This window comes from Oenanthe melanoleuca, chromosome 15 (assembly GCF_029582105.1).
Source record: "Oenanthe melanoleuca isolate GR-GAL-2019-014 chromosome 15, OMel1.0, whole genome shotgun sequence".
Taxonomy (NCBI): domain Eukaryota; kingdom Metazoa; phylum Chordata; class Aves; order Passeriformes; family Muscicapidae; genus Oenanthe; species Oenanthe melanoleuca.
This window is the reverse complement of record NC_079349.1, coordinates 8,342,982-8,367,176: the sequence shown is the minus strand read 5'-3', so window position 1 is coordinate 8,367,176 and position 24,195 is coordinate 8,342,982. Positions and strand designations below refer to the sequence as shown.

Here is a 24,195-nt window from a genome sequence, read left to right as displayed (position 1 = left end):
GAGGACCCGGCCGTCCCGCGCCGTGACAGCGGAGGCACCTCGGTCCGAGGGTGGGGATGGGAACCGGGATACACACGGGATGGGAGCCAGGATGGGAACGGGGATGGGAGCCGGGATGGGAACCGGGATACACACGGGATAGGACACAGGATGGGCGCCGGGAGGATCCCCCCCAACGCCCCCACGGTCTCTTCAGACCTCAGAGACAGCCCGGGCTTCCCGGGGAGCGGGACCCCGGCTGGCTGCTCGGGCGAGGGTGGCAGGGCAGTTTCATTGTGTCGCTGCTTTCCAGCTCGTGAGCTCTCCTTGGCCCCGCCGGGAACACGGGCACGACTCACTGTGACAGGGACTGGCTGGCAGCAGGGGGAAAGCGAACGCTGCCTGGGACAACCCTCACCGCAGCAGGCTCATCACCTCTCCCAAGGGCTATGGGGGAAACCCGTGTTTCTTTGTTATGAAACAAATAACTTTGCCAGCAAGTTCAACCCCAAAAGCAACTCAAGATGCCACTAAAGTACTGCAAACACGAAACATTCGTTTGCGGGATATTTTGAAAATCTACATCAATGAAACAAACACAAATACTACATGCACGGAGACAAGAAGGGGAGTCTCCCCTTCTCTTAAAGCTCACACATTTAACACCGGTACAGCTCTGTCCACTGCATATCCCGCCGAGTCACTTGCCACGTGAACTAGGTTTGGAAGAGGCATATGAAAGTGCCATGTCTGTTTTCACCTCTCCTCCTCCTGTGTGAATCACCGGGATTCCCTTTTGCTGCATTAGCACCATCGGGTTCCCCCCTGAGCCTGTAAGCTATGGGCAGTGGGCTTGTGGTGATCTCTGCAGCCTGCGAGCACTAACAGCCCTCCTTGGGGGGCTGCTTGGGCTGGAGGATAAGTGCTGAGGCAGTTGCCCTCTTCTGATGCCGCCACTTCGCCCGACGGTTTTTAAACCAAACCTAGAAAGTGTAAAACAAGAAAAGGGCTTTAGCAGGTTCTGCATCACTGGAAGGGGAACAGGCAGTGACCCTCCTGGGCTGTACTGTGTGGGCTGTAAGATACTGTAACATAAAGGCTTAATATGAAATGGAATCAGTCCCTCTGCTGCAGTCGGGCTCAGATACATGTGAGGGACACATGGGACATTTGTCATGGGACCTCCCCATGACAAATTCAGAAGTCACACTGATCACTTAGGTAGGGAATAAACACTTGGGTGCAGAGGATGAGCAGCAGTGCTGGGCATTTCTGTGTGTGACAGGTGATTCTGGGAGACAGGGACCATGTGAGTCTGTGGGACTGGGTGCCAGTACAAATTAGCCCAGCTAAAATGGTTCATATTCCTCCACTGCTCACCCAACTTAAACTTTCGTTTCTCAGATGTACAAGGATGGATTTTAAAATGAGGCCATGGGCGTGCAGCTCCCCAAAAAAGGACAGCATAATGCCCAGTCTGTGTTCCTGGGGGACTGCAGTGGCAGAATCTCACCTCTACCCTCTCCTCCTTCAGGTGAATGCGGTTTGCCAGGTGCTCGCGGGTGATCACGTCAGGGTACTGGTTCTGGTGGAAAAGAGTCTCCAGCGCCTGCAGCTGCTCCTCGGTGAATATGGTGCGGTGCCGGCGTGTGCGGCGCTGCATCTGCTGGAAGCTCTGCAGATCGCTTGACTTCTCCTGGGAGCTCTTACAGACCCTGAGCACCGGATGGAAGAGCCGCATGGGCCAGGGGAACTGGGCATCTGCGAGGAGACAGGGACAGCAGCAGCTTTAGAGGAGTGGGGCTGAAACACCCGGCGTGCCCGAGACAGCTCAGGGGCAGCAGCATCCCTGCTGCTGTTTGGAAGGAAGCAGCCAGTCACCTGGAGTGGGTGGTGAGCTGAGTGGTCACTATGCACATGGGATAAGAGTTTAGGGCATGACTCTGGGAGAAGGATGCAGGTGATGAGCACTGCCTGGGTTTTCTCTGTTCACTTACCAGTTGCACAATGGCCAGCTCCAGAAAATAACTGAAGCTCACAGCCCAGAAATGATCTGTGTTTCAGCCCTGGCACAAGGGAATTCTGAACTTTCACGATGCTCTTAAACTGCCTTTTTAAGAGTTTGCTACTTTTTCCCACAGTAATTTTGCTGGACATAGCCAAAACTCTTGAGAGGAATGTTACATTTGTCTTTACAAACAAGTTGTAGATCTGTTGGTAGATAAAGTTAGCACCTAGAGATAAAAGAAACAATGGGAGGGATTACACTGATTGATGAATGGAAAAAGAGATTTGCCTTTACAAACAAACTGTAGGTTTGCTGGTAAATGAAATTGGGTAACAGAAGATGAAAGAAGCAACGGTGGGGGGGAAACTATGAATTCTACAAGAATTAAAAATTTAAAGGAAGGGTTATACATTAGAGGGGAATGTCAGGTGTCAGGCGTTCCGGGAAGTCTGTGCCTCTCGAGTACCTCAGCCAATGGGGAAAGAGAGAGGGAAAAGCATCCGGGGAAATTAGGATAAAAAGGGAGGCTGCGTCCTCCAAAAATCCGAGAGATCCCAGGGGAATGCCCCATGGCCTCTCCCTTTATTCGAATAAAGCAAAAAGGACTCCTCTGTCTTCTTTTTGGACATAAACCTCTGGTGTTTGTGGATTAATTTTCCTTACACTCTTTTCCTTCAAGGGTAAGAGAGGTTCCCCAGGGCTGGTGTTGGAAGCACAGGCACAGGGGCCCCACACTTCACAGAGAGCTTGCACCCCTAGAAGCATGATTCTCTCAAGAGTTTCACACTAAACCAGTAATACCCAGGGTGCTAATAGTTAGCACTCTCTGATTTTCAAACTCTGGTAGCATTGCAGGTGAAAGTGCCAACTCTTAGGAGCCCTGCTGAGAACAGCTTGGATTGCTAGGCCTGGAGCCCCATACGCCACATTGTCACTTAACACCAGCTGTTCCCCTGCCCATAACCCTGGCACCAGTGCCTCTGCAAGCCCCACAGCTGAACCAAACCCAAGCACTCACCCAGCCAACCTGGCAGCTCCTGCAGGGAACAGGTGCCCATGTGAGAACAGCAGCAGCAGTTGCAGCCTGCCCCTTCCAGATCTTCCTCCTTTTCCTCCTCCTCCTCCTGCAGGGAGCTGGCTGGGATGGTCTCCAGGTCACACAGCCGCCTGGGTGTGCAGTCCAAGATGCTCTGTAGGCACAGTGGCACCAGGAGCTGGGGGCTCTTCTCCACAGGGCTGGAGAGGATGTCCTCGATGCTGAACGTACGTGGCTTCTTCAGGCCTCTCCTAACAGTGTCAGCCCCTGGCACTGGATCTGAAGACATCCTGTGCCAGCAGCAGCAGCAGCAGGGGAAGCAGGCAGCCCAGCTGAGGGGCTTTGCTGTCTGTGCACTGGCTCCCTGGTGGGGTTTTGCTAGGAAAAGGACAGCTTATGTGGCTTTTAAAATGGACTGGCAAAACCATATAGACCCACTGCTTTATCTTGGTGTTTCAAGTGACTGTCATTCTTGCAGCTGAGTTTTTATTTTAAACACACACTTTTTCCTTCCTCTGATCTAGCTGTGTTATGACTGAAACCACTCTAAATATATATATATGGAGAGATATATAATCCCTTTGGAAAGAAAACCATAAACCCCCTGCAAATAAAATAAATTCTAACTAATCTTGGCAGCTTTGTGAAGGGTTAGTGTGGATCTAAGATTTAGCTAATCCCACAAAAATGACTGGAGAAGGAAATCTGATTTCTCCATCTTGGGTGTAGATTTGAGGTGGTTATGATCTCCATTGTGCTGCAGCCTCCTATCCAAAGAAGGGGGAGGATAGCTGTTCCCAGCCTGGAAATGGACCAGAGGATTAACTCCTTAAAAGAAGCAAATTATCCCTTTCTCTGGCCAAATGAAAGCTTTCCCATCAAAAGAGAGCTGTCATATCATACAATATGAGAGAAGAGAGAGTTCAGCTTAATAAAAAATCATTTTTAATGACAGCATAGCCTTTGGCTTTGCCAGAATTCTCTGTGAAAGTTGATTTGTTTTCTGCTGAAAGCAGAGAAACTGTATTTTCCCTCCTTCCCCTTTCCCCCATCTCTGCTGCCCTAATCACTGTAATAATGCAGATGCTTTGCATGTATCCAACATACTCTTTGTAAGGACTCAAAGTCCTTAATAAATTAGATTACTGCCTGCTTGCAGCAGCTCTGCACCACAGCTTAGTGGCATGTAACCACCTCTCATGCAGCTGAGCCATGCTTTGTGTGGGAAAGGGGAGGATTGTTGCTTCTGCTGCCTCAATGTGCTCTCTGTGAAGTCCTGCAGCCATCAAGGCAGGACTGTGAACTCAGTGCCACAGCCTCTCCCAAAGGCTTTCAAAAAGGCTTTCCCAAAGCCAGTTCAATTCCCATCTCCTGCCCAGCCAGAGAAACTGGGGAGAGGTCATGGCCAAGATTCAGGACAGGAAGGGAAGCCTGGCTCTGCCCCTCCCAAGGGCAAACAGCAGGGCCTGGCAGGTGCCATCCACAGCAGGAGAAAGAACATCTTGGATCCTGTGTTTTTAACTGACGTGAGTAGCTGGGAATAAAACAGAGAAGGTGTGGTTGAGATCAGGCTGCTTAGCAAAGTTTAAACCCAAGTTCTCTCGCCCTTAGTGTGGTTTAAGCCAAGGTGAGTAGCAAGGCCCCAGGAGCTCACATGGGGAACACTCTCACACCTGGTGTTTCCTTGCAGGGGCATGAAGATACCAGTCCCACTCATGGTACACAAAGGAGACACACAGGTGGGTGCTGTGAAACCACTGCACACCAAAGATCCTCACATTGGACAGCCCAGTGATGCCTCCAGCATCTTGCAAAACTTACAACCGGTCCCCAGGAGAGTCTCTCTCAGATCCCTTCTTCTCTCCTCCCTGCTCACTGCCTGCCCTTGCTCATCTGTGGGTCCCTCAGTGCTGGGAAGAAATGCCCCATAGCTGTTCTAACTCATTTAAAACCAAGCTCCTATTTTTCCTTCCATCCCTTTGTTTTCCTCTCCTTCAGCTGTTCCAATGGCGTAACATGGATTATAACTGAGCTCTGCCAACCTTTGCTATTTGAGACACGACACCTTTGTAACTGCTCAGTCTGGACATGTTCACTGCTGCCCTGGCAAGGTCTCAGTGCTCCAGAGAGGCACTGGGGATGCCCTAATGCCAGAGATCACTGAAAACTGCTCCCAGCTTTTATGCATGTACCCAAACACTGACACAAGAAGTGGACATGGGGCCAGGTTGTGCTCCCCACACTGTGCAGGTCCCTAGGAACCATAGGGCTGGTGAGTTGGGATGTGCCATGGGCAGGATCAGGATCTGACTAGTTCTGTTCATGTGTCTGAAGCAGATTAATTCTCCTTCCTCATCCTTCACAAAGGATGACCTTTCCATGGGCATCCTGTCCCAGCCCTGGCTTTCCACCACACATGCACTTAGCCTATTAGGATCTCCCTGATTGCTTTCTTTCATTCCTCCTGTACCTTTCACTGTGAAAAATGGACTGGTAATACTTCTTTTATCAAAGAATTATGGGATTTAGGACCCAGATTGTACAAAGAGACTTTTGATAGCTGCTGGTAATCAAATCCCAATCGACAGACACTTCTCTGCACCCTGTTACCAGAGAGGAATAAAGGAAAGGGATTTCTGCTATTCTGTTTACTGAGCCTCTGTGAGATAGGATCGCTGGGCTATTTCATATTAGAAAAGGAAAGGAAAATAAAACAAGAAAGAAAAAACGTGCAGACAAGAGAGGACAATATAGATATAGATATAGATAAAAAGAAAAGAAACAGAGTCTTATCATTTTCTTATTGGTTAAGGAGATTCCAAAGCCGTTATAGAGGATTAGCAAAAAGGTTAATCTGCTTTAGCTGTTCACTTGTCAAAAGTGAATTTATAGGGTTTGAAAATCCTTCGTACGGTGAAACAAGAAAAAATCCCGCTTTCCCTCCTCTGCCCCTCTCTTCTGCAGGCAGCACAAGGTGGTGGGAACAGGAACACTGGAAACTCTGCAGCATGGCAGCACCCTCCTATGCCTTGCCCCTGCCTGTGTGCTGGCACATGTTGGAGCTCTGGTTTGGCAGTGCTTCTCCCCACTCCCTATCACCTGTGTGGGGTGGCTGTGATGCTGAGGAAATGGATGATCAGATCTGAGGGATGTAACCATCCTCCTGCACTCCTCTGCCTTACCTGGGACAAATCCTGGGCTCTTTCACTCATTGATATAGACAGCAGTCAGGGGAAACCTGGACCCCTGGCTGGATTTGGGCTTCCAGACTGATTTCTAAAGCAGAACAGAGATGGTGGCTGCTGACAAATGTTGCCAAAAACTACAATTTGAGGGCTTTCCATTCCCAAGGGAAGTGCTTAGCCCAGGATACACATCTCAGTGTCCTCCTGGCCACCCAGTGCAGCCACTGCATGCCAGATGTGTTTTCCTGGGCTGCCTGTGCCATGACTCATCCAAGCAGTGGATGCCCATTACTCGCTCCAGAGCCACTGTGAGAAACAATCCAGGGTAAAAACAATCCTTCAAGATAAAAACCAAGAAATATTTTCTGTGTAGCTGAAATTCAGTGAGATGTGCTGTTCAGGTGTTAAAACTACGTTTAATAAAAAAGCCAGAAATGGTAAAATCATTGGATGGTTGGGATTGAAAGGGGCCTTTAAAGATGAGCTTAAAATGGTGCCTATTAAAATTGTTCAACCCTATGTCAACTCACAATAAGAACTCTAATAAACTCATTTTGATTTGATGGTAATTACAATAAAATCTCTCTCTCCCAAAAGGCCATTTTATTCCATAGGAAGAAGTGGAATCTCTCCACTGGGTAGTAGTGTTATTAGTGATAGTACTAGTAGGGATGCTACCAATAGTGGTGCTGGCTAGCAGGGATAGTGTCCGTGGAGTAGCAAGGGGACTGTGGGGTACCAAACCACCTCTTCCACAATAAACCACGACGGAACTAGACAACTGCTTCACCGTGAAGCATTCCAGTTGGCATTGCAGAGCTCTTACACCACCTCATGCTATCCAAATCCCTCTGTGCTCGGCAGCCAGCACCTGGGTTTCGGAAGTTCTGGGTTATCTCGCTTTTCCCCGACTATGGAAACATCTTGGGATGATGATACTTTTTTAATCCCTGCCTTGCAGACAGTGGGGGTCGCGGCCGGGATGGAGGAAGAATCGCGGATCTTGGCCGGGATGGAGGGAGGATTGCGGGAAGGATCGCGGATTCCTGGCCGGGATAGAGGAAGGATCGCGGGCTCCTGGCCAGGATGGAGGGAGGATCGCGGAAAGGATCGCGGCAAGGATCGGGGATTCCTGGACGGGATGGAGGAAGGATCGCGGGTTCCTGGCACGGATGGAGGAAGGATCGCGGGTCCCAGCCGGCGGAAGGATCGCGGGTCCCAGCCGGCGGAAGGATCGCGGGTCCCAGCCGGCGCAAGGATCGCGGGTCCCAGCCGGCGCAAGGATCGCGGGTCCCAGCCGGCGCAAGGATCGCGGGTCCCAGCCGGCGCTGCCGGTGCCGCCGCGGGAGGTCCGGGCCCGGGGCGCCGCCAGGGGGCGCCGCCGAGAGCCATCAGGGCGCAGCTCTATGGTGCGGCAACCATGGGCGCCGAGCGGGAAGCGCGGGCCTGCGCCGCCTTCTACGGCACTCGGGGCCTCGCCCCCACAGTGCTCTCCTGCCTGCGCTGCCTGCGGCACTTCGCGGGGTAAGAGGGCGGGCCCCAGGAAGGGAGCTGTCCCCCGGTGGCGGGAGCGTCGGGAAACCCCTGGTGCGGAGCGCCCGTGCATTCCCGGGCGCGGGTCGGGCGGGAGGAGGGGAGGGAGTGTGAGATCGGTACCAGCGAGGGCTTCGAGCCACGCTTACCCGTCCCCCGGTCCCTTCCCTGCTCAGCAGCAGCAGGGCTGCAGTTCTTAGGATTTTCGAGCCCGTCTGCCCCACCGAGGGCTTGCATGCGCTGTGTTTTGAGGGTTTCGTGTAGCTCCCCCGCGCCGCCGTCCCTCCGTCCTCGCTCCAGTGCGGTGCTGAGTGCGGCTGGCAGAGGAGCATCGCATACTGGGGCACTCCAGTCCCAGATTCCACTGAGGCGGGGTATTCCCCACTACAAACTTCATCGAGCCAGGGTATTCCCACCCCTGTCCTTGTCCTGTTTCAGGAGTACTGCCAAGAGATGCAAAGAGAAGCACCTGGAGGAGGCTCTCCAGCTGACACGGGTGCTGAGTGAGGGTCTGCAGCCGCTGGGTGAGGCAGAGGTGCGACCCCTGCTCCGATGTGTCCTGGCTTTCCAGATGGAGGCAACCAGCAACTCCAGCTCCTTCCAGAAACTGGAACAGGTCTGTGAGGCAATCAGCTGAGCTGGCTTTGCCCACTCCTGGTACAGCTCTGGAGCTTTCTGGCATTCTTTCCAGCAAAGGGGCTGCAGGCTCCTCCAGTAGCACTTGGCATCTGGTGTCTCCCAGGTGGTCTGGGCAGAGCAGCTGACTTGGGTGTCTCTTGGCAGATGGTGACCCAGCTGGCAGTGGGGAAGGAAGCCCTGTTGGCCCAGGAAGTGGACACACTGCTGGCTGGCCTGGCACTGCAGGGAGAGGTGAGAGAACCCTGGCTGTGCAGTGGCACTGGCTTTCATGGGGATTTGGCTGGAGATGATGAGCCACAAGGACCTCCTGATCTGGGCTGCCTCCAGTCCTTCACATCCCACCATTCTTGGGATTTGCCATTCCTTGCAGCTGGCAACATGTGGCTGCTATCACACCAGCCCTTTGCTTATCTCTGGGGCAGCTTCTGGCACTGGTAGACCCTCCTGCCTAAGGTGCTGAGCCCCAGCATGCTGTCACACAGGACAAACTATTCTTCTGTCCCTGCAGGTGCTGTTTCCGGGGGACCTTCAGTCAGGTCAGTCTCCCTTACTTTCCAGGGTTTTCTCCCAGTTCACACCACCAGTGCGCAGAACACTTTCTGCCAACTCAAACTAGATTCTCTGTGCCCGTGGGAGGGGAGCAGGGATCCGTGTGATATCCACAGAGGTCCCAGCAGCATCCAGCTCTGCCCACCCACAGCTGGAAACCAGACAAGCCAAAGCATCCCCTGCATCCCAGCCCTGTTCTTACCTCCCTTGCCAACAGCACAGCTCTTGGCTGAGCTGGGAGCAGGGCTGGCTGCAGGAGGGCTGGGGGCTGATGCTGTGCCCTTGCCTGCAGTGTCCATGTTCCTGGAGGAGAGCAGCCTGGGCCGGCAGTACTGGCGGCAGAACCTGGCCCTGCTGCTGCAGCGCCTGGAAACCACCCTGTGCTGCGTGCTGCAGGGCCAGCCTGCACCTGGCAGCACATGGGGCTACCTGGTCATCAAGGTAAGAGCCAGACTGGGGAGCAGGGCATGGATCAGTACCTGCAAGGACTGGCCAGGCAATGTCCAGAGGGATGTAACACATGGAGCTGCTTTGAATGGCTGTTCCTGGGGTATTGCTGCTTTCTCATAGGTAGGGAATACTGATCATCTCTGTGGCACCTCCTGCTCCTCCAGGCCTGCCTCCAGGTCTTCCAGGCACTGCCAAAGGATGTGGCCCCCCTGGTGTGGAGCACATCAGGAAAGAATAAGACCTTGCAGAGCCTCTTGGGACTGCTGCTGGAGGTTGTTTGGGGGAAGGTGCGTACAGCCCTGGGAGGGATGGAGCTGCCAGTCCCAAGGAGCAGAGCAGTGCTGTCCTTCCCAGGTGCTTTCCCCATTCCCTTCCCCAAGGCAAGCCTGCAGAGACAGCCCAGTGTCTGGCATGTCTGAGAGACCCCGTGTAGCTGCTTGCAGGGGCAGTTAAATGCAGATGGGGTTTAAATGGTGTTTTGAGTTGTACCTTTGCTTCCCTGTGAGTCCAGGCCCTGAACAAGGACACAAGGTTGCTGGCAGGCACAGCCCTGAGCATGTTGGTGAACACGGCCCCCAAGCCCCAGTATGGAGCCAGTGCTGTGCTGACCCTGTTCCAGCTCCCCAGAGGAGGTGTGTGCTCCATCTTGAGCTGGGGATGGCCTCTGGCAAATGGTTACAGGCATGTATGGGTGTGAGGAGACAGAGGCTGGCAACAAGCTGGACTCTGCTGCCGTGCCTGTCTCTCAGGGTCTGGGAGCTCCAGCTGTCTCTAGCCACCTCCCATGGATGCTCTGGAGTGAGCCATGGCAGCTGCTCTCAGAGCAGCATTTGGGTTTGCCATCTTCCTTCCATCCAGCTCAGCCATTTTCTAGCAGGCACTGAGGAGCTGAAGTTTGGGGAGCTGGTGGTGGAAGTGCCCCGTGTCCTGGAACCAGATGGGCTAGAGAAGTTGGTGCTCACCAGAGGTTTGCTGGTGTGCTGCAAGATGGACATCCTCAGCTGCCAGCTGGAGGGCCTCCCCCACAAGGTAGGAGAGCTCAAACCTAGCTGACACGGCTTGAGGGAGCCCTTGGAGAGGGCTGGCAGCTGCCTGTGTTGCCTGCAGATTCTTGGGGGATGAAGCCAGGCTGCACCCCTCCACACCAGCAGCTCCATGCATCACACTGAGCACAGCCAATTAGCCAAGGAGCCTGATTTTTCCCGAAGACATCCAAGCAGGGATTTCTTTTTCCTGGGGGGCTGGGAAACAAAGTGGTGCCAAAAGCCCCACACAAGCAAAACAGTGTTCACCCCGTGTTCCCATGGCATGAACCTGGGGCTGTCCCTGCAGAGCACAGCCTCAGCTCTGGCCACCTCTACCCTCTCTCAAGTCCTCATGAGCTGAGGACTTCCAGGCAAGGGGCAGAGGTAAGCTCTGTAAGAGTGGGAGAGCCAGGCAGCACTTTCCTTGCCTGTGGCAGGGTTTTCTCCCTGGAAATCCTGTGCCTGCCTGCTCCCTGAGCCGCTGTGCCCCTACAGGCCAGCCTGCTGCTGGACATGATCTTTCCTGCTGTGTGTGCCCTGATCAGGGAGCAGAAGGACTGCCACTACTACTGCTTCCAAGGTAGGTAGACCTGCTGTGGTGGGAAGGTGGGAAAGGTTCACTGTGCTCGTGATGCATGAAGTCCCTGTGTGCTTCGTCGTCTCCCAGGGAAGATGCTTTTCTGGGTCTTGGTAACTGTTTTGGAAACTGCTATTAATTTCTATTCCAGCCCAATGGACACTTACCCTCTTAGGGTCTTGTGTACCTAATGGGGGAACTGCTGCCCCTGCACACAGGGTCCTTAAGTCGGCAGCCTGTGCTGAGTCTGGGGCAGGGCTGCAGCAGAGCTCTCTTGTTTTGGCAGCCTGTGCACTGTGGCTGCAGCGCCTGCGGGAGGGCATGGCTGCTCTCTGGCACCTGACGGGGTCCCGTATCCTGGCCCAGGACACTGAGCTCCTTCAGGAGGTCACCCAGCTGCTGTGGAACAACGCGGAGACCCCGGTAAAGACACGGTGCCAAAGGCCATAATGTGGCAGCCAGGAACAGCTCTTCTTTCACCTGGCTCAGCTGCTGTCCCCAGCCCATAACACATCCCTGCCTGCTTCAGCTCCATCAGCCAAATACACTCGCTTGCCTGCAGCTGCCAAGGCAGGGACAGTCACACTGCTGAGGTCATGGCATTTGTCACACACAGGCTCTAAACGGCCATGTCCCAGTGCTTCACCTGCTACAGGACAGGAAGACATGAGAGGGAGCCCACGCTAACCCCCCTGTTTGCTGTCCTTCTCCCACAGGTGGAAGGTGTGTCTGAGTTCATCCATAGCTCCTTCCGATTGCTCTTGGAAATCTACCACCTGGAGTGCCAGCACTTTCAGGACCAGGAGAGACCCCTCTACCAACAGATCCTGCAGAGGGTGGTCTCAATGCCATGGCAGATCAAAGCAAGATACGTGCCCCTGTGTGCCATCATCCCCTACACAGGCAGCCAGCAGGTAAGGCAAGAGTGTGGGGAGTCTTGGTGTCAGCTGGTTCTGTTGCTGAGGTGACACAGCCTCTGTCCACTGCCTGTCATCTTCTACCCAGCTCAGCTGTGTAAGCAGGGAGCCCTCCCACCCAGAGAGGCTATTTTAGTATCCCTGGGGTAGTGAGCTACAGCAGTGCATCTGTGGGGAGTGCCAATGGGAAGGGCAGCTTTGTCAGTGCCCACCATAAGCAGCTTTGAGGTACCAGAGATGCTCAGTGTGGCCTGTATCCATCTGTCCTTCCACCAAATGCAGCTTTCAGCCCGACAGGGAGATGAGGGTCACCTGCCTTTCTCCCAGGTGCTGGATGCCTACCCAGACCTGCCACAGCATCTCCTGAGCTGCCTTTCCACCAACCACCTGTGTCCTGCTGCTGCCGAGGTCTACAAGGTGCTGGTGCAGCAGCAGTGCAGCGAGTGGCGGGATGGCCAGCGAGGCACAGAGGGGGCCCTGGCAGAGCAGTGGGCACTGTGCTGGCTGCCCCTGCTCTCCCAGGCCCTCTGCTCTCCCCTGCCCATCCTGCAGAGCAACGCTGCCAACCACCTCCTCACCTGGACCCTGCGGCAGCTCCCGGCCACCCAGGCACTGCTGGCTGCCCAGTTTGGTGGCCAGGACACGATGTCACTCCGGGCTTGGGTGTCACTGCTGAAGGCACAGAAGAATGTGGCAGGGGCCCTGCCACTGGGGGATGAGGCTCTGGAGCGGCTCTCCCGCTGCCTGGGCACCCGTGAGGAGGGTGTTCGGCTGGCAGCGCTGGGCCTGCTCTGCTGCAGCCCCAACACCAACCAGCCCCTCTCGGGCACCGAGGTGCAATTGCTGCAGGAGTTCCTGCCCCTCAACCTCAACTGCGACTCGTCCTCGTTCAGGCAGCTGCTGCAGGCGGCGCTAAGGAAGGCGCTAGTGCGGCTGCGGGACAGCTCACTCGCCCGGCTGCGGGGGAAGGCGCCGCGAGGCTCCAGCCTGGCCGGGGGAGCTGAGCAGCTCACCCAGGCAGTAGGTGAGGCACCCCCAGCACCTTCACCATAGCCCTGGGACATTCACATGTGCTTGACATCCCTTGTTGCCATGCGCTCTGCCCACAGGATTTGTGGAATGGCTGCTGCAGCTCAGCATCACCTCACTCAGCCCAGGCTCTAACTACCAGAGGAAGAAGACAGCTCTGCTCCTCCTGGCTGCTGTTTTAGAGACCTGCACAGATACCTGGAGCCCCAACAGGAAGAAAGGCCAGCCCCCACGTGAGTACAGGCAAGCTACCTGGCGTATCACCCACAGGTGTGGGGATACTCCCAGCCTATGCCATCCCACCTCCCCGTGCCCCCATCACAGGGACCATGGCCACACTGCTGAGCTACGCCAGGCAGAGCGGCTGCTGGGACTTCTTCTCCCAGCCCAATTTGTTGGCACTGCTGAGCTGCCTGCAGGACAGCACTAATGAGGTGAGCCTCATAAAGCAAAGAGGAGGTCATAAAGATGCCTGCCTTGGCCTCAAGGAGGCTCAGAGGGGAAGCCCCCCATGCTTCCCATTATCCTGTGTCCCAGTTTTCCCCATGTCTTCTCTGTCCTGGCAGATCAGAGACTTGGCCTCAGAGCTGCTTGTCCGCTACTTCCCTGTCACATTCCCCGAGCCCATTGCCCTGGCTCTCTTCCAGCTGGCCCAGGACACTCTGGGCAGCCCCCGAGTGCAGGAGGCTGAAGCTGGAGCTGTGCTGATGAAGACAATCCTGCAGAAGTACGAGCTCCTGGTATCCCCCTCCCTCTCCCTGCAGTGGTACAGGACCCTCTGAGTGTGTGTTGGCAGCACTGGTGCCTCTCCAGTCTGTGGCCATAGATGGGGTTTGCAATAGCCTTGCAGTGGGAAGCTGGGGATGGTTGAGGTACAGGAGTCTGCACCAGGGGAGGAATGAGCTTCATAGCACAAGATGGGCAGAAAATTTCCTGGTACTCACAACAGGATCTGCTTGTTGCCCCAGGTCAGATAGTGGCACCATGAGGAGCCTGTCCCTGGAGGCTGAGGCAGCCCTGGCACTGCCCAGCCGAGGGCTGTGCTTCGCCCAGCACCTTCTCCACATTCTGCAAGCCCAGTACAAGGTGGCGTGCCATGACCTACTGCAGGCAGCAGCCAGCGCACCAATGCATGGTATGGCCCAGCTGGGCAGGGCAGTGCAGCTGCCTGGGAACTGGAGCAGGCAGAATCATGGCAGTACTCAGGCCACAGCTCGTTGCTGATGCCACATCCTTGCCTTGGTTTCCCTGTTTTGGCACTCCCCCTGCCTTGCACACCCCTCACCCAGGACCCTGTTCACTGCCCTGCCCCTGAGCCATGCCAGCTGTGGGCTCAGCAGGAGAGCCAGGGCTGTGCTGACAGCTCAGTGAGCAGAGGTGACTGTTCTGCAGGAGCCATCGCAGCCCTGCGCAGGTGCCTGCTCCAGGTGCCGGAGGTGGCTGTCTCCATGCAGGCAGCAGAGTTGGTGCAGAGCTGGCAGGAGCTCCTTACCCGCCTTGTGACCACAGTGAGAGACATCACCTCCCTCCTCCTGGGTGCTCTGCAGAGCCAGCAAGGCCCTGGTGCTGATGAGCAAGGTGAGTGTGTCCCCATGGGACAGCCCTGGAAACTATTCCTGGGAACCACTGACAATTCCATCACAGTCATTCCTGGCCCAGGAGCCCTCCAGTCCAAGGGGAATGCACTTGCTTGAGGCTCAGTGCCTCTAGCAGGGGACTGTGGTGTGGCTGGGCCTGGCTTTGGGCCACTTTCTCAACTCCATGGGAGAACAGCAGCACTAGAGGGAAAAGCCTTCCAGAAGCAGTGAGGCACCTGCCAGATAAAAACAGCTTGGGACAGGAGGGGCTGGCAGAGCCCTTAGAGCAGTGGCTTGGAAAGGGCAGTGGGCAAAATGCAGCTGTAGTCCTGAGTGGGACATGAGGCAGGACAGGATCCATTGCCATTTGTGTGCATTTTGACAGAGGACTGCATGTTCTCCCAAAGCCCAGCAGCATTCCCCTCCCACTGCCCCACCCTGCTCAGACCTGGGTTTTCTTTTTGCAGCTGCAGCCCCATCATTTGCAGAGATGGGGAACGCCATTGGCTCCCTCATCATGCTGGGGAAAGGCCAGAGGCAAGAGAAAGAGAAGAATGACTCAGTCCTGCTGTCAGAGGAGCACAGCCTGATCCTGACGTGCTGCTGGGTGTCAGTGAAGGTGGGGACCCCTCCTCGTGGCACTGGGAGAGGGGCAGCCCAGTACGGCACCCGTCATCCAGCTGCATCCATCCTGCTGCTGCTTCACCTCCCCTTGCGTCATTCTTTTCTGGGGATGAACATGGGGAAATTTCTGTGCTTACCTCAGTGCTCTTACATGTGTCCTTGCCTCCTTCCAGGAAGGATGCAAATACCAGGCTTCCCAAAAGCAGCCCCTTCCCTGCCTGCCCTTACGGGGCCCAGCTTCTCACTGATAGTCCCCTGCTCTGGCAGAGCCAGGCTATGTGGCTTGCAGCCCTGCTGCCACCCAGCCTAGCTTCTCCTCCTCCCTGCCAGTCTTGCTGACCTTTCTCTTCTTCCCAGGAGATTGGGCTGCTCCTGGGGGGCCTGGCTGAACTGCTGCTATCGCCAGCACTGCCTGCTGAACTGGGGCTCCTCCTGCCACTCCCCACCCTGCAGATGGCCACCAGGGTGTTCCAGGAAATCCTGCTGAGGTGCCGGCACTGGGTAAGAGCGTGTCTGAGCCCTTAGTCATCCCTTCAGCTCTGCCCCTGCCCTGGCATACTGGGGTGGAGAGGGGACAAGTGCAGTGGAGCAGGGTCTGCTCTGGGGCAGGACATGGGCATGGCTGGAAGTCCCCTGGCTGGGATCTCAGTGCCAGGCCCTATCACATCCCCGCACCATGTCTTCTCACTTGCTCTTCCCCTTCACAAAGAGTTTTCTGGGGTGACGGGTGGGCTGGTGGGTGTAGCTTTTGGGGTGCTCATCCTGACACTGTTCTTCCCCAGGGAGCAGTGGAGGGCTGCAGCATGGGCTTCACCAAATTCTGTGCTGCTCTGCTGAACCACCCAGATCCGGAGCTGCAGGCCATCCCACGGGCTGTGCTGGAGCAGGTACAGTTCTCATTGTGCCCCTTGTTTCCCGTGCAACCCAGGGAGAACCAGGGTCATTTCTCAGTGTCCCCACTCCCTGAGGCGAGCACCCTCCTGGCAGCTGGGACGCTGGTGTGGAGCTGGTACAAGCTGGTGCCCTCCTGGCAGGGCAGCTGCAGGTTCCAGGTGACGGGTTTCCAGCCACATCTCAGGTGATTTTGTTTCTCTGCCAGGGCTTGGAAGCACTGAGTGGGCCCCGGAGCAGCTCGATCACGCGCCGTGCTGCTGGCTTCCCCATGCTCTTCCTCTGCATTGTCACTGGGGAGGGCGCGGCGCAGGCACGGCCGCTCCTGACCCGCTGCATCCAGACACTGCTGGCCTTGGCTGCCACTGCACTGCCACAGCACTGGGACCAGACCCTCGACCTCCCGCAGGTGAGTGTGGTGCTGCTGGAGCCCCTTTGGGAACAGAGTGATCTGTGCTGGGTCCCCTGAAGGGAGCTGTGCCAGGTACTGAGTGTGAGACCGTGAGAACTCAGAGTGAGCAGAAACCCACAGCCCTGCTCATGCAGCCTGGCAGTCTGGCAGCTGGTGGCCTCTTGGCTCCAGTGTCTTTTCCCACTGTCTTCCCCTGACATGGTAGCATGAGCCCCCTGTGCTCTCCCCAGGTGTGTGCCCTCCACGTGCTGCAGACGCTGGTCCGTGGGGCGGGGCTGGGTGGGGCAGTGGTGTGCCATGCCACACCCATGATGGCCCTGGCACTCCAGGGCTTGGGCTCGCCTTGCTGGGCCATGAGGAACGCGGCCATCCAGCTCTTCAGTGAGTACTGACAGAGATCCCACAGCCCCCAGGGCTCAGAGCCTCTGTGGGGTGAAGTGCAGGGGGTTGGCAGGGTTGGATGGGACCTGACACTACCTTCTCTGTCCCTGCAGGTGCCCTCACATCCCGGCTGCTGGGACAGCCGTGGAGCCACAGGGATGGCTGCCCATCAGAGGGGCTGAGCCTGCACGCCTTCCTTGGGCAGCACCCAAAGCTGGGCGCTGTGCTGCTTGGAGAGCTCAAGGTGGCCACAGCACCCACATCAGGGGACCCCCGCCTGCACCCCGCACTCCACGCCATCCTCACCCTCTTGGCCCAGCTGCAGCCTGGTGCTGACAGCCCTGGCAGGTATGGGGGCAGTGGGGATGCTGTGCCTCAGCCGAGGACTCCTGCAGTGGGAAGGGCTCCCATGGTGCTGAGACTGGCCCTGGCTCTTGTGAGATTTTACTCCAGCCAGAGCATCACCACGTGGTGCCCTTTTTGCTCCACAGTCCCTCTGCTCCCTTCCTGGGGCCACTACTGGGGCTGGCAGAGAGCCCCATCTATGCTGTACGAGCAATGGCTGCCAAGGCTCTGGTGCCTGTTGTCCCCCCTCCCCAGCGCTGTAGTCTCCTCCTGCAGCTGGCCCGGCAGCTCCCTGCATTACCCGGACAGATCCGCTCGCACAACGCTGTCCACGGCCACCTACTGCAGATGCAGGCAGTGCTGGCCTCCGCCATGGGCACTAGGGGGTGAGTGTTGCTGTTCTGTCTCCCCAGCTGGGTTCAGTCTGTGCCAAAAGCAGCCTTTGGCCACGGCAGGGTGCCCATCTTGGCTGTGCCCTGCAGTAAGGCTGTGTCTCCATGCAGGCTGTCGGCTAAGGCTCTGCGCCCCGTGGCTCTGCAGCTGGAGGAGCGGGACTGGCTGCTCACCCCTGCCCAGCGCTGCCCCCTCGTCCGCGCCACCTTCCTCCAGGTCCTCGCCCTCCTGCCCACATCCTTCAGCCCTGGCTTCTCCCAGTACATCCATGACACCATCAGTACCGAGCTGGGCAGCCTCCCACAGGGAGGAAAGTCAGGCTGTGTCGAGCCACAGGTACTGCTTCATGCCAGGAAAATCATGGCAGTGAGCCTGGGCAGGGACAGGGGCACCCATTGCCCCAGGCTGAGCACTGGAAGGGGAATCTTGTTTTTCTCCTGCAGGTGGGCTCAGCCATCCTCCACCAAACCATGGCCCACTTCATTTGCAGCGAGGCAGCCCGGCTGGGGGACAGCAAGCGGATTGCTTCTGTCTGTTCACTTCTCCAGCAGCCCAACCCTGACATCCAGCATGCCATCCTGAGCTGGGTGATTGCTGGGGAGAGAGGAACGTGCAAGGAGGTGGAGAACGCTCTTGGGCTGACATTGCTGGTATGATGGGGCTCAAAAGTCACCAAGTAAACCTGGGGGCCCCAGTGCACCACGCAGATGGGACCCCTGAGATCCCATTGCTGAGAAGCTTGGTGCTCCCTAGACTGAGGGCGTGTGGGTGCAGGGCACTTGCCCGGTCCTGCAGTGCTAGGACCAGTGCTACGCTAACCATGTACCTTCTTTCCCATTGTCAACTAGGAGAGCTTGCAGTCGGTGCTGCTAGAGAGAAGGGACAAAGAGTTCCTGAGATTGTACCTTGAGGCTTTGCTGCATCTTTACAGAGATCCCTCATCATGGTCCCAGGAAGCTTCCAGTAAGCTCCAGGGCTCCTCAGCATCATGCCTGGAGATTCTGCTGCACATGGTGGAGGCTGAGTGTCCCGGGCCTGATCTCCTCTTCCAGGTGCTGTGTGCTGCAAGTCTGCTGCTCGCCCACAAGTAGGTCCCTGCTGCTGCTGGGGGGCTGCTGAACTCTTCCAGCAGATTCTTCCTTAGTCCTTACTAGAAACAGAGCCATGACTTCTCTCCCGTAAATCACAGCATTGCAGTTGGCTTCTGCAGTCTGAGGGCAGCCTTTGGTGCCCTAATGGAGCAGAAGGTGTGCTTGACCTCACTGTCGTTCCCTGGCTTCTGGCAGGTTAGGGGCCGAGGATGGCGCGCTGCTGGAGCGCTGGTGTGTGGTGCTGGAGGAGTGCGGGCAGGTGCGGTGCTGCGAGGTGCTGCGGCTGGCAGCTGCACGCTCCCTGCGGATGGCAGGGGCCGGCGTGGTGCAGCGCTCCCTGCAGACGGCAGGGGCCAGCGTGGTGCAGCGATCCCTGCCTGCTGCCTGTGCCTCACTCGTCCCTCTGGCTCTGAGGTACGTCACTGAGCCCAGCCCTGGCTGTGCTTGCAGCCACTTCCCAGCACCACTGCTCCCTCCAGCCCCAGCCTGCTGGAGGTCAATGTGCTCTGCAAAAACTCAAGGGTATCAAAGAAAACCTCACTCATTCAAAAATCACTGGCACTCAAGAGCTCACAGCCTACAGCAGCATTTTAATACAAGCAGCCAGTCCATTATGAACAGCAGATGGCATTGCTGGGTCCCTCAATCCTCAGCACAGCCCCTCCTCTGCCAAGCTCCAAGCTCTTGGGTGGTGGCTGTGTCTTTCACAGCCCAGGAGAAAAGCCCCTCAGGGAAGCATTCCTCTGAAGTCTTATCCTTCCTTCCCCTCCAAGCAGGCTGGGATGCTTTGGGGCATGCAGTATGCTTCCCTTCTCTTCTCTTCCCTTTCCTTAGGCTGATAAACATGGCCATTCACCTTCTGCAAGATGAGGAGCGTGAGGTCCGGCAGGAGGCCTCAGGTTTTGCCAGCCTTTTCTGGCAGAGTCCGGGGGAGCTGCTCCAAGACAGCTGCATCTTTGTGCAGGACAATGTGGGGCTCCAGAGCCTCCTAGAGCTCCTTCTGGGAGAGTTCGGGGAGCACCCTGAGACCTTCAACTCACTACTTCAACACATCCCCATCTTAGACCTCAAGAGTGTCGTGGAGGAGCTGGAGGCCAACAAGTGAGTTGCTGGGCCTCTGGACTGGCATGATGGAGTGTGGGGTAGCACGGGGCCAGCCCTTGGCTTCACTCACACCTTGGCTTTCCCCCAGAACTGCCAGCCTGTACAAGGAGGATGAGCCCAACGTTTTTGCGGAGCCAGCTGTCCTGGCACGGCAGCTGCTTCCTGTCCTGGTGCAGCTCCTGGAGAAGGCTCCCACTGGCAGCCCAGTCCATGCCTCAGCTCTGCAGTGGCTGGAATCCACAGGCCCCAGTGTGCTGAGGGACCTGCAGTACTGCAAACACTGCTGGAGCCAAGGTATGGAGAGCATGGAGTGCCTGGGACAAGCAGTGTCCTTGTTACCCAGGCCAGCTCTGCCCAGGGGACCCTGCCACACTCCTGGCTCCTTTACCCATTCTCTCCACAGGGACTGCTGTCTGCTGGGGGATGAAGGCACTGGGCTGTGCCAAACTCCACACAGCCCTGGCTGTGCTGCTGGTGAGGGCCCGGCTGGTGGCACAGGTGCTGCAGGTGCTGGGGGAAGGTGCCACCACCATGTCAAGCCTGGGCTATGGCACCCAGAAGTTGGAGCAGGAGCTGGAGCTGGTACAGGGGCTGCTGGTGCAGCACGGGCTGGCCCCTGTGCCAAATCAGGACAATGCACCAGGAGAGCTGGGACCACTGGCAGGGACTGACAGCTCCAGGCATGCAGCAGTATGACACGAAATCATGCAGCCGATCTCCCTCCATTTCCTGAATGCTCTCTCTGAGCAGCAGCCAGGCCTGCAAGTTTGGTGGTGTAACTCAGAGGAACCCCACTCACAGTGTGGGACACACTCACTGTTCCCAGTTTCTGACTCTCCAGCTGAGGACTCCAGTACAGCACTGCCTTGGCCCACGTCCATGGCTTCCTTGCCCTCAACTCTGGCTGGCAGGAGGGGACGTGTGCTACAGAACTCTAATATCCCCTCATGCTTAACTCCCAGCACCTGTTCTTTTAACCAGCACTTTGGTCCTTTGGCCGACAGGGGCTTTTATCCCAAATAAAGAGGCCAAGAACATTCCCAGTGTTGAAGCCTTTTAATTCTTCTTCCAGGAGGATGGTGTGAGAGTGGGCTGCAGGAGCCACACATGTCCTGGGGCAGCAAGCAGGCAACAGCCATGGGCTGCAGTGGAGCAAGATCCAGCCCTGGCATAGCACGTGATCCCACCACAGGCTATGGTACCACCACCCAAGCTGGAGCAGGGAATCCACCAGCAAGGTCATGTGCTGGGCCAGGAGTGGGGAAGGGCAGCGGCACCCCCCAGCCCAGCCTCATTCCTTCCAGTTGGGGGCTGGAACTGGACACCAGCACCATCGCCCCTGTGCAGACTTGGGGTGTCTGTTTCATTTCTCTCTGCAAATCCAGCAAGGCTGAACTGCCCTGCATGGCTCACCTGATACTGCAGTGAGTGGGCTCAGACAAGAGGAAGGATTCTGCCTCCATCCTCACATTGCTTGCCAGTTGCAGCTCATTGAAAGTATGATGTAATGGCTGAGTGTGACATCATATCACACCATGTCACTGCCACATCATTTTCTCACCCAGACTTTACCTCATCATGCTGTTCTTGTACCATTAATCACCACACTTTAGCAATTCCCTTGTTTTTAGTCTTTATAAGAAAGGTTTTTCCTTTCTTCAGCAAAATATTTAATGGAAAGCAGAGGGAGCTGGCACCAACGGTGAGCAGCAGACCTGCAGGAGGGTGAAATTATGAAAGAGACCACATTTTTATTTCATTCCCCACCTCCGTAGCAAGGAGTGGAGGTTCAGCTCACCTTCCCAGGGGAATCCTACACAAAGATGAGAGCTGGTGGGAAGCAGACACAGCCCTCCTGCAGGCCCTCCTGCACCCACGAGCCCTGGCAACCCACCACAGAAGCGGCCACCCAAAATGTCCTGGAAGGGAAAATCAGAACTAGGGTGTAAAAAAATACAATTTTTAAAAAATCAAATATAGTTTTATATATGGGTTTATATTATATATATATAATAATAATGGGAATTGGACTAGATGATCATTGTATGTCCCTTCCAACAGAGATTCTCTGTTCTATTTAAATATGTTTATTTTTATATTATAATCTTGGTTTATAGGATGTATTATTGATTCATTTAATAATATGATGGTATATTATAATATTGTGGCATATTTTAACACAATTATAGCTTTGTATACAAATATTAGAATATAAAAGGAAAATGCCTTAGAGGCTAGGAGAGATCCCATGGTGGGGATGCCACAAATTAGCACCTACCTGGCTCCTTGCAGGCCGTGTCCAGTGCAGTGGGGACGGCAGTGGGATAGATTTCCTCAGCATTGAACACACACCTGCCTGTGCTGGTGCAGCCCGCAGCTCCAGGCGCGCCCGCGGCACGGGGCTCCCACCTGCTTCAGGCAGAAATAGCCGCAGGAGCTGGGGAGGGGGGAGCTGGGGAAGGGGAGAAACGGGAGGAGAAAAGAGGGGAAATGGTGGTTGGAAGGTAAGACAGATGTTGTGGTGGTTTTTTTGAAGGATTGGGGTATAAAGGGGATGTGGGTTTGGGGAGGAGGCAGAGGGGCTTCGGTTGGAGAGGTGAGAAGGGTAATGGCTCTGGAGGGTGCAGAGGTATCCTATTTTGGAGAGTGGGAAGGATGATAGTTCTGTCGGGCATGCAAAAGGCTGTGGTTTGGAGCAGGGAGAAGAGTAATGGCTGAGGGAAGCAAAAAGGCCCTGGGTCTGGGGGGTTCAAAGAGGCCATGAACACAGTGGGGTGCAGGAGGGGTTCTGGCATTGACAGGGGGTTACAGGGGGGCCCGACTCCACACATACCTAGAGAGCTCCTCCGGCAGTGGCAGCCCAGCTCTTCACCAGGGATCTCTTAAGTCCTGGCTGAAGGAGTTGGGGAGTATCTTGGCAGAAGTACCTCTGGCAGAAGAGCAGCTGTGAGGGGCACGGGGATGGCTGAAGCCGCCCCGGGATGGCAGCACGCGGGACGAGCATGCAGCAGGGCAGCAGGCAGCCCGTGTTACCTTTGGCCGTGCCGCAGGTCGGGTGCTGCCCCAGGCAGCCGCGGCGCTGCTTGAGGTGCGGACACGGATCCCCTCCGTGCCGGGGGGGCACAGTGACCTGGCGGCTGCAGGCCCTGCTGCCAGCCCCGCACCGGGAGCTGAACTCGCTCTACGGCCCCCAGGGCCCCACAATGGTAAGAGCAGAGCAGGGGAGATGCGGCACAGGGGACAGGGAGGGCAAGGGCTAGAGTGACCTAGCAGCCCCCCTCTTCCCTGACCCCTGCCAGCGCAGGGGCACTGTGAGCTGCTTCCGCAGGACTTTATCCCTGTGTGCATCATGCTGAGCTGGGAGCCTACTAATCTCCCCGGAGATTAGGGAGGGATGACTGCTGCAATTGTCCAGGGTGTCGTGGCCGCTGCCTGCCTGCCCAGATTTGGGTCCCCACGACAGGCTGGTTCTGCGCTCCCCAAGCCCATGAGCCTTGTTTGGCACCCTCAGTGCAGGCCCCGGTTCCCCTGTCCCTGTGCAAGGCACAGCCTGTGACTGAAGCAGAGGGCTACTAGCACCGGGGCTTGTCCTGCTGGGTTCCACGCTGACCATTCCGGCTTGAAGTGACAGCTCTGCCATCAGCTGCAGACCACAGGCCACCCCTACGGGCTCTCATTGCACTGGGGCCAGCCAGACATTCGGCATGGAAATTGCTACAAACCCAGCCCAGCCGGCCTCCCCAGACAGATCCTGTTATCACTCAAAGTACGGGGCTAACAGGTAACAGACACTCGCCACCAATCGCACCAGCACAGGGAGTGTCCCCAGGCGTAGTCCCCAGAGCCATCCTCTCCGCCACTCACCGGCATGGCGGCACACGGCCAGGTAGTCCTGGCTGCAGTCCCCCGTCCTCTGGCAGTACGAGTCACAGTAGCAGGGAGCCTGGCGGGCGCCGGGGGCCCAGCAGGCGTTGTTGCTGCCGGGGCAGCACCGCTGCCGGCAGCTGCCCGTGGCACCCGCCAGGCAGCTGGTGGCCAGCAGCCAGCTCGCCCAGAGCAGCGGATCCCGCATGGCACCGACAGCCTGCGAGCCCCGCAGGATGACGACTTTACCCTGCACCGGCGGGCTCTGGATGAAGAGCGGGGGCTGTGCCGGTGGGAGCTCCGGCCGCGCAGCACCCGTCCCCGGGCTGGGCGGGGGGACAAAGCCCGTTCCCTTCTGCTCCACCGCTCTTCGGCTCCATGGCAGGGCAAGGGCTTCATACAATTAACCAGGGTTATTAATAAAGCACTGTGCATGAGACAACACAACCCTGCCTGGGAGCATCTGTGATTGGGCACTGCTGGGTTGGCGCTGATGCAGGAGCAGCGTCTTGGTGTGATGGGGAGCCTGTCCCCCACCCACAGGGCAGGAGCCACTCACTGCCCACTCAGCACAGCCTGGACACCA

General features: G+C 56.6%; 2 protein-coding genes and 1 pseudogene across 3 annotated transcripts; 1 reads left to right on the top strand and 2 right to left on the bottom strand.

Annotated features, from left to right (window-relative positions):
* Positions 1 to 860: 860 nt before the first annotated feature.
* Positions 861 to 3,312, bottom strand: GSC2 (goosecoid homeobox 2). Its single transcript, XM_056504086.1, has 3 exons — positions 3,006 to 3,312; positions 1,493 to 1,740; positions 861 to 962 (listed from the first exon to the last, which is right to left on the bottom strand). The coding sequence occupies exons 1-3, from the start codon at positions 3,310 to 3,312 to the stop codon at positions 861 to 863; spliced, it is 657 nt and encodes a 218-aa protein (XP_056360061.1).
* A 4,300-nt stretch (positions 3,313 to 7,612) lies between these two features.
* On the top strand, positions 7,613 to 20,930 carry LOC130259600 (thyroid adenoma-associated protein homolog). Of its 2 annotated transcripts, XM_056504070.1 has the most exons (32): positions 7,623 to 7,732; positions 8,180 to 8,357; positions 8,525 to 8,611; positions 8,889 to 8,916; positions 9,222 to 9,370; positions 9,544 to 9,666; positions 9,891 to 10,011; positions 10,254 to 10,408; positions 10,900 to 10,984; positions 11,268 to 11,404; positions 11,698 to 11,895; positions 12,226 to 12,922; positions 13,008 to 13,160; positions 13,252 to 13,361; positions 13,494 to 13,654; positions 13,896 to 14,062; positions 14,320 to 14,505; positions 14,972 to 15,123; positions 15,486 to 15,629; positions 15,911 to 16,015; positions 16,228 to 16,428; positions 16,662 to 16,812; positions 16,926 to 17,160; positions 17,304 to 17,543; positions 17,661 to 17,886; positions 17,994 to 18,200; positions 18,399 to 18,637; positions 18,837 to 19,055; positions 19,476 to 19,742; positions 19,834 to 20,039; positions 20,149 to 20,219; positions 20,818 to 20,930. In XM_056504070.1, the coding sequence occupies exons 1-32, from the start codon at positions 7,629 to 7,631 to the stop codon at positions 20,917 to 20,919; spliced, it is 5,604 nt and encodes a 1,867-aa protein (XP_056360045.1). In that variant the 5' UTR covers positions 7,623 to 7,628; the 3' UTR covers positions 20,920 to 20,930. The 2 variants fall into 2 exon arrangements, with proteins under 2 accessions (XP_056360044.1, XP_056360045.1); XM_056504069.1 differs by lacking the exon at positions 20,818 to 20,930 and having other exon boundaries at positions 7,613 to 7,732; positions 20,149 to 20,782.
* A 628-nt stretch (positions 20,931 to 21,558) lies between these two features.
* On the bottom strand, positions 21,559 to 23,909 carry LOC130259608 (somatomedin-B and thrombospondin type-1 domain-containing protein-like; annotated as a pseudogene).
* Between the last annotated feature and the right edge of the window lie 286 nt (positions 23,910 to 24,195).